The 9,175-nt window shown below is 40.1% G+C and overlaps 1 protein-coding gene across 4 annotated transcripts in view; it reads left to right on the forward strand.

The window, feature by feature from the left end:
- GPATCH2L (G-patch domain containing 2 like) overlaps window positions 1-8,521 on the forward strand; it is a 60,477-nt gene extending 51,956 nt beyond the window's left edge. For all 4 annotated transcript variants that reach the window (XM_043472612.1, XM_043472613.1, XM_043472611.1 and 1 more), the window contains one exon: window positions 3,448-8,521. In XM_043472612.1, the coding sequence (XP_043328547.1) occupies window positions 3,448-3,608 (161 nt within the window). In that variant the 3' untranslated portion in view covers window positions 3,609-8,521. The remainder of the gene's footprint in view (window positions 1-3,447) is intronic.
- Window positions 8,522-9,175: the final 654 nt, after the last annotated feature.

Here is a 9,175-nt window from a genome sequence, read left to right on the forward strand (position 1 = left end):
GAGTCCTAACCACTGGGCTGCCAGGGAAGTCCCAAAAACCTTAACTATATTGGCCCTTCCAAGAGCCTTTTTTGACCTTCTTGGGATAGGATATGTGTCCTTGAAAGGGTACCCAACAGTTAACCTGTTAATTAGTTGTATAAGATTTCAGATACCAGGCCAGCCATGCTAACAGTGCATTCACCAGGGCAGGATGTTTTACGTGTCTTACTCACTGCTGTACCCCCAGCATCTAAAAAACAGTACTCCACACATAGAACAATCTCCTTAGATATTTAATGTATGAATTAAGTGAATAGAATCTTTAAAACAGTTATTATCAATATTATTCTAACCCTGTGATTGGATTCAGTAGTTCCATTTTAGGTTGGCCCTTGTCTCAGGAGTCATAGGGCAGATTCTTATTGCCCACTATGCCTTTTAATTAGGTTTAAATGTTTTTTAAAGTTAAAAATGTTTTTGAAAATAAATATTGAATGGCCGCAAAAGAACGTTTATAGAATATATACATGGTGTAAAGAAAAACAATACAAGTATCCATGTACCCACCACCTACTTTACAAAAAAGAGCATCAGGGCTTTTCTGGTGGTCCACAGCTGAGACTCCGCCCGGATTCAGTCCTTGGTCAGGAAACCGGATCTCTTAGCTGCAACTGCAAGAGTTCACATGCGGCAACAAAGACCCAAGATCCCGAGTACCATAACTAAGACCTGGCGCAGTCAAATAAATAAATATTTAAACAAAAAAAGATTCCCTTAGGGGAAAAAAAAAGAATGTCTTTTTAAAAATTTTCTTCCCACTCTCTGAAGGAGAGTGGGAATATATTATCCTAGTATATATTTTTGGTTAATTATTTGTCATTCTTTGTTGTTTTCAAATAGTTTTGACAGACACATGTATCTCTAAGCATTATATTGTCTAGTTTTACATTTTTTGAAGCTTCTGTAAATGGAATGTCATATTTTATAAGTTACAAGTTTCACCTAGTTCTTGATTCATTCACATTTTATCCTACCAGAATCCATTCATTATTGCCATATGTATAGTATTCCATTTCTGAGCATGATGAATATATTACAGTTAATCATTCTTGATAAACATTTCCATCATATTCTTACGCTGGTTTATGCTACTGGGGAAAGTGTTGCACCATTCTGTGGAAGAACATATGCAGAAGTTTTTCTTGGCCATTTCTCAGTTCTTATGATGGCTGTATCAAAACAAGCAAACAAAAACAAAAAACAACATACGTTGTCTGAAGAATGTGGAAAAATTGGAAACCTTGTGTATTGCTGGTGGGATTATAAAATAGTGTAGCCGCTCTAAAGATCCGGTGGTTTCCTCAAAAATTTAGACCTAAAACTACCCTGTGATCCAGCAGTTCTGTTTCTGGGTATATATCACCCAAAAGAATTGAAAGCAAGGATTTAAATAGGTGTATGTACACCTGTGTTCATAGCAACATTATTCACAGTAGTCCAAAAGTAGAAACAACCCAAATGTTCATCACTGGATGAATGGATAAACAAGATGTGATCTATACATTCAATAAGTTATTATTCAACCTGAAAACTTTCATTATCAGAATGAAATTATGACACATTATAATATGAATGAAGGCAGTGTGTTAAGGAAGATAAGCCAGACACAAAAGGATGAATGTTATTTGATTCCACTTATAAGAGGTACCTAAACAAATCAAATTCATAGAAACAGAAAGTAAAACGGTGGTTGCCAAGGGCTGGGGGAGGAGGAGAATGGGGAGTTATTGTTTAATGAGTTGAGAATTTCCATTTGGGATGAAGAAAAAGTTCTGGACATGGTGGTGGTGATGGTTGTGCAACAGTGTGGATGTACTGAATGCTTCTGAGGAGTATGTTTAGAAATTATTAGAATGGTACATTTTATGTGTATTTTGCCATAATAAAAATATATATATATGTAGCCAACACAAAAAGTTTTTCTCAGATAAGTTTTTTCCCCATGGTTGATGACCTTGTGGTAATGGTAGGTACAGTTTTTATGAAATTTATTTTCACTTATATAAGAATGAATGAGCATGCATACTTGTGTATGAAAAAGAGAGATTTGGGTGATGATGTCATATGTATTTCTTGCTGCTGGGGTTGAGGTTCTGAACTGTTTGAAAACTACTGCCCTCTAAAAAACTTCTATATGTGCCATAGAGTAATAGCTTTCGATTTTTTTCCTGATAACTCACAGGAAGAAATTCATGTTTGAATATATATTGGGTGTACCTGTAAAATCTGAAATAAACCTTTGGGTGCCCTCTGATATTTTCTGTTCTTTTTCATTAAGGAAAAAAAAAAAGTATTTGTCACGACCTACTACATTGGTTTTGTGACCCATAATTTGAAAATTACTTTCCTAGATTATATTCCTGGGAGTAGAATTATTGTGACAGGATAAAAATGAAAAATTTTAATGTTTTGCGTTATTTTAGTGTATATTTGTTTTCAGTAGAGTGATGGTGGTTTGTGCTACTCTGCTCAGGGGGCATTTGCAAATGAGGGAGCAGTGTTGGATTATCACAGTGACTGGGAATGCTTTGAGCATTCAGGGATAGGGTCCAGAAGGGTAGGTGTCCTAAAAGGAATACGACAGCCCTGCACAAGCAGTGGTTATCCTGTCCAGAATGTCTTAATGTCCTTGCTGAAAAACAGATGGCCCGGCTGTGTAATTTTTCTACCATTTGCCTTACTGTTCAGTGTTTCTTGGTGACACTGTAATATTGGAGGCATGAAACATTAGAGAGAGAGCAGAGGGCTTGGAGTCTAGTATATGAGTTTGAGTCTTGCTGCTTAAACAGCCATGTCTCTGAACGAATTATCTGCTTCCTCTATGCCTCAGTTTTCTGACCCCCAAAAAATGGAGATGGCAATACCTATTTCTAAGCGTTTGCATTAAGAAATAAGATTGTATGTAACATTGGGTTAATTAATGAACTTTGCAAAAGGTCAGAAGAATAACTATATAAAAATAATAATTTCTTGATTATTGTGCATCTGCTAAATATTAAACCTATGTTCACTTCAAAAAAAAAAAAAAGAAATAAGATGGTTAAGTATGCAGTGTTTATATAGTACAGTTCCTGGCACGTAAATGCTTCATAAGTGGTTATTAGTACAGTAAGAATTTGTACTCCTTGGAAAAAAAAAAAAAAAAGAATTTGTACTCCTGAATTTATTCATTTATTCAGTTAAACCTATTTTCTGATGTGGAGAAATACTTATCATACTTAAATCTTGCCTTTAGTTTTTGGTTAAAAAAAAAAAAAGAAACCCTATGTAACTATGTAGCTGCTTGGCTTAATAGGACATAAAATATAAGGACTAAGAAAGTTTTGTGTTGACATGTCTCTCATTCTAATTTGTCTCTCTCTGACTTTTTTCCTCTTTACTTTAATGGTAACGCCCTTACCCCAGTTCACATGGATGCAGTGGAGTCAGCCACACCAGCGTCACAGGCACCCAAACCTCCAGACTCTGAGTGGCTGGTCAGGACCTCTGCCGCAGAGAAAGCCACTGACTCAGCTGCAGCTACGTTTTTTAAAATGCCACAGGAAAAGAGCCCTGGATACAGCTAGACCGCAGTATTTCACCTACCAGGAGCTGACTGGATGTTGTTGAAACAAATATTAGACTGTATTATATTGTCTTGCATATCTTAATTGACATTCCCAGTCCTTTCGCCATCAGGACTGACTCCTCTTCACACAAAGAAGTGAACTCTTTCTCTTAGAAAATCATGTTGTGCAAACCTTTCTTTTTTATTATTATTATAAAGTATCGAGACCACAGTTTTTTAAAAAAGGCCGTCCGATGCTGTATGTGTTAAATTGCTATTGTTGTCCCGACAGTTACCCACAGCTCTGTTCACAGAGCCGCTGATGTTTGCAGATATGTCTTGTTTTTCTTGAAAAACCAGTAACTGCTTTTGTGTATTTTTTGTGTAGTGCTTTTAATACCATTTGAGGAAGTTCTAAATTTGCAGTCAGTTCCAAACACAGAGTTAAGACCTGTGTGTGGAATTAACTTGCAGGAGATAAGGCTTGCCTTTGAGCCTGGTCTTGATTCAAGCAGAGTGCCAATAAGATAAATCCAGAACGTTCTTAATTTGACGCCTCAGAAGAGACACCAGCAGCATGGGCCTTGGGAACTTACTCTGTTTTTCTAGATGGCCTGTTGGAATCGCCAGCAGCTGCATTGTATGTTGCCTCATCTCCAAAGTCTGTGTTCTACCAAAAGAGGATCTATATATATACACACAGATTGGTATAATGAAGAAGGTCCTTTAGGTATACAACAAATTTAAAATAGTCAGTGAATTGTGTCTAAATACTTCATGTCACAGTGTAAGCCTTTATGTACTAAATGAGACTTTTACTGTTAGTATTATAGGTCAATAACCTGTAGCAGAAATTCATACTCTATTATAATAATGGCTTCTTGGGGCCATACTTTGGGGAGGAAAAATGCCTTTTCGACATGGCTTTATACTTGGCGTGTTTATGACGGCTTAGCTGCCTGTGGAGTTATATATACAGCCATGCCTGAAGTTGGATGATCCTTTGTCAAAATGAGGAATACGTGACTGCCTACAGCTATTGGAGAAAAGCCACCCTTTCTAAAAAAGTAGCGTCAAGAGTATCTGTCATCCCGGGACCTGGTTGGCAGAAGGGCTCTTTTTTGGTACAAATTGAGTGCTTTTCCTCTGAAATACACCGGAGCCGTTCTCAAGTGCCCGCTGCTCTGGTGACGCTCTGGAGCACCTCGCACGCTGGCACTGGCGGGACGGAAGCGCAGCCGTGCCTCTTTTCTCCCACAGGACGTGACGGTGGGCCGCTCCATTGTAGTCCTTTGAAAACTGTCATCCTCGTCAGTGGTCCACGTCAGTGAGGTTGGTGTGAATCCGGTGGGCAAGGGGGACCGGAAGCTAACTTTCCGTAGCACTTTGTCGAAGACTGAGAACCTGGCCGTCGTCCGTAACAAGGGATGTGGCGGAGCAAGGGGCAGGTGGAGGTTACGGAGTGAGGAGTAGTGCTCAAGCCAGCCCAGCTTCCCCGGGAGCCACCCGGGCGCTCCTGTAGCGGCGCGTGGCCTTCCTCGGCGCACGGGCTGCACCCGCACCGGTGTAGGGAGCATGGTCTGTTGGCTGCAGAGTGGCTCTACTCTTGTTTTCAGCGATGAAGGCAGCTTTCTGTTGTCATGTGCATCCTTACTTAGTCCCAGGAGTGTCCTGAGGCACACATCTCTAACAGAATTTGTTGGATTTGGGGGAGAAATCCACGAACATAATGCTTTTATTTTCTCTGCAGTAAGCTCCATGGCTCATGCACAGATCAGTCTTGTGACAACGGCCTGTTGAGACCTCTGTAGTTTGGGTAGCATCTTTTTCTTCATGACACATAACCTAATAATTCTCCTTTTTACCTGTGATTAAAAGTAATTTTTATGAACAGCTTTACTTACATTTTAAAATCTCTGTGATGAAAAGGTAGGTGATTACTACTATTTTATAGGGTTAAGAATAGTCACAGAACTTTGTGACTTACCCCAAATCACATAATCAAGCCAAGACTAAAATCCCAGACTTTTCAGACTTTCTTAGTCCTGGGTTGTAATCTTTTGTTTTTCATTGATAGAACTGAGTCACTCTGAGGGTCATATTTTTTAAACAGTATGCCAGACAAGCTGTATATCCTCTTTCTTGATCAGTCTTCCCTGCATATTTTGAATACTTTGAGCAGGGAGCACCCAGAATGCCATGCTGTGCTGTGCTTAGTCGCTCAGTCGTGTCTGACTCTGTGCAGCCCCATGGGCTGTAGCCCCCCAGGCTCCTCTGTCCATGGGGATACTCCAGGCAGGAATACTGGAGTGGGTTGCCATGCCTTCCTCCAGGGGATCTTCCTAACCCAGGGATCGAGCCCAGGTCTCCCACATTGCGGCCAGATTCTTTACTGTCTGAGCCACCACGGAAGCCCATGAATACTAGAGTGGGTAGCCTATCCCTTCTCCAGGGGATCTTCCCGACTCAGGAACTGAACCGGGGGTCTCCTGCATTGCAGGCAGATTCTTTACCAGCTGAGCTGCCAGGGAAACCCCAAAATGCCATATCTACCTGTAATAAGCAGGAAAGAAAATTAATTGCCTAAGAGAATAGCCATTAAGCACACGAGTACATTTCCAACACAGGGTTATAAACTGTGCTCCTTCTTTAAAGCTGCCGCATGAGCATGCTTATAGAAGACTCACTGACTTACTCTGCTTGTTTTTTGTATGAGTCCATTCCAGAGAACTAACCTTAGAATCAAGTGTATTTTGAATCTTAAGCTTTAAATTTCCTTTTTATACAGCAAAGTGTGTAATGTTACAAGTTAAGAAAAATCTGTTACCTTTCAACAGAAAAATAATTTCAAAATCAAGTTTTGTAATCTGTTGGAAGAAAACCCGACAGCTTGACTTCCTTTGAGGATAATTTTTGAGCCCACATACGTATGATCTGCTCAAAAGTAATAACTGAAGCAGAGTTCCGCAGTTCTTCCTTATTTCAGGATTCTGATTTATCCCAGCATGCTATGTAGTCTGCCTGTCTAGATCCTAGTCTTGGGTATTTTTCACAGTGGACGAAAGTCAAGACATTATCTACTTGCATGAGCATCTTTCATAAAGGATAATTCTGCTTACAGGTTCAAGAAAAATTGAGATTATATTTCAAATTCAGTGTTTTAAAGGGAACGACTTCATTTGCATCAGAACTTTTGTTGCATTTTGGTAAGAACTATTCAGAAGAAATTAGTTGGTGTTTTTTGGTGCCAAATTTGGAGGAGCAGAGTATGATCTTTGTTGAGTGGTGTGTTCTTGAATTCTATAGAAATCAAGCATAATTGGAAATTGCAGGTGACATTGTTGTGCTGGGCTGTACAAACAGGCTGCAAAAAAGGCCATTTTGGCAACAAAATGACCAAAAGCTGAAATAAAGATTCTTAATCTGTGATGCTTATGGCATCCTTTGCTAAGTGAAGCTCAACACCTCGGACAGGTAATTAAACTATTTCTGAATCCCAAATGGATGAATCTGAGATATCACTGCATTTTGGAACCAGAAGTGCAGTCTAGACCACAGTACAGCAAGTTTTGATGCTCCCAAGTACAGGAGCAGAGTTATCACAGAAGTCGTCTAGAGTCGAACAGGTCAGTGTTGAGCGAGGAAGCCAGGTGAGCACTGTCGTGGCTGGTGTGATGGGTTCCCCACTTTGGCTCAAGGCAAAGGCTCCTGGTGATGCACGATTCATGTCAAGTCTTTGCTTTATTTTGACTTTACTACATGATTCTGAGCCACAAGCTTTTGTTTCCTGGGGATCTGGGTAGGTAAAAATCTCAGTGTTAGAATCCGTATTCAGCATTCTGTATATTTGGTGAACCTTACCTTGAGCTGGGATGAGAGCAGAGTGACTTTGTCTGGCAGCTGTGTCTACCTTCTGGTTGGGGCATAGCTGATAGACTGTATCATGGTTCGTATGATGGTGGGAGGGGTTGTGGAAGCAGGTTGCTCTTACTGTCAGCAGCTTCATTGGTTAATGCCTGTTCTAGTTGTCAGTATTTCCTTATCTCCTGATCTCCCACTCTAGTCATGACAGTTAATGGCGTGACCGACAGTGACAGCATTCAGGTTGGGTTTCTACCCCATTAGAAAACTGGCACAGAGGGAGAAGGTGAGGAAATTGGTGGGTTCTGCTGTTAGCACTGAACACAAGTGGTCCAGTGACGCCTTCATCTACGTTAAGGTCACAAAACAGATGAACATCAAATGCCTACAAATAGCAACGTTGAAAAGAAACAGGATATTGAGTAATCTTGGCTGAAGAGTGTGAATTATAAAGTTTGTAAGAAGCTCAGCAAAAGAAACTTAATGGCCCAAAGAAAACATTTTCCTGCCACTGCACTAGGTAAAATTGCCAAATGTGGGGAATAAGTTTTTCAAGCACAGTATTTGAAGAGTGGGGCAGATCCTGAAGATGTTCACCAAGGAAAGGAATATTGGCAAGATGCAGAGTGAGAAGGCGAGGGGAAGAGAAGGAGACGCTTAGAGCAGGCATGCTAGGACCCTGAGACCAACAGCACCCACACATTCTCTTGCCGACCAGATCGACTGAATCAAAAGCTGAGGGTGAGGCCCAGCACTCTTCCCAGCCCTCCAGGGGACTCCACATGATGTGTTTGCAGGCTTTGCCATAATTGGAAAGAAGTGTTTTAATATACCGGTATACCCCCTAAGCTCTGAGGTGCTCTTATACTTTCCTCCATAAGTATAGAAATGTTTGTGTATGGTTCTTTGCAGAAACTATTAAATGTCTTATTTACCACACTTTTCCCCTCAAGGTCCTGAAAGATCTGGAAATACTGAGATAGGGTGATGTGGAGAAAAATGCCATCAAGGCCATTTTTAGATGGATGGAAAACAGCTTTTTTTAAAAGTGGATTAAAATATAACAGTGGATTTTTAGTCTGTGAGTGATAAGTTGTTTTTCGCCATTGATGGTAAAATATTTGTGCAAGATACTGCTATCCATAATTTTATGATACCTGTTCATTACATCTTAGTTTCATGGGGAAATGTCATGTATTCTCCAGCATCGTAATGATGAAGCCTTTAAAGTTGGCTCACAAAAACGAACAAAAAAAAAGGGAAAAAAACCCCACCTCCAATACATAGCTATTGTGTAACAAATACCTGTTTGGTTATTGGTAGTCTTTTGTTGGGAATTAATCTCAGTACTTCAGAGCTTGTGAAAATCAATTTTCAGTGATCCCAGTTAATCACACCCTATCGTCTTTGTTTTACATTTCACCTAGTGATTGCACGGGGGTTGGGGACCTGTAGTAACAGCGTGTTACATGTTTTCTTTGGCTGACTTCCTATTCAGTGTTTCAGAAGACAATAATCTTGAAGCTTTGAAATGAAGTCATGGCCATTTTTCCTTTAGATTTTATTTCTTTGAATTGGCCTGGGTCCGACTTTATTACTAAAACCTGGGAATATGTGTAGCTACAGAGGAGTTCTCTAGTATCATTTCCTCCGATGCTCATGTTTTGTGCTTGGATCTTTATAAATGCAACTGAGTGGTACCATGGAGAGAGGTCAGTGCCATTG

This window comes from Cervus canadensis, chromosome 6, assembly GCF_019320065.1.
Source record: "Cervus canadensis isolate Bull #8, Minnesota chromosome 6, ASM1932006v1, whole genome shotgun sequence".
Taxonomy (NCBI): domain Eukaryota; kingdom Metazoa; phylum Chordata; class Mammalia; order Artiodactyla; family Cervidae; genus Cervus; species Cervus canadensis.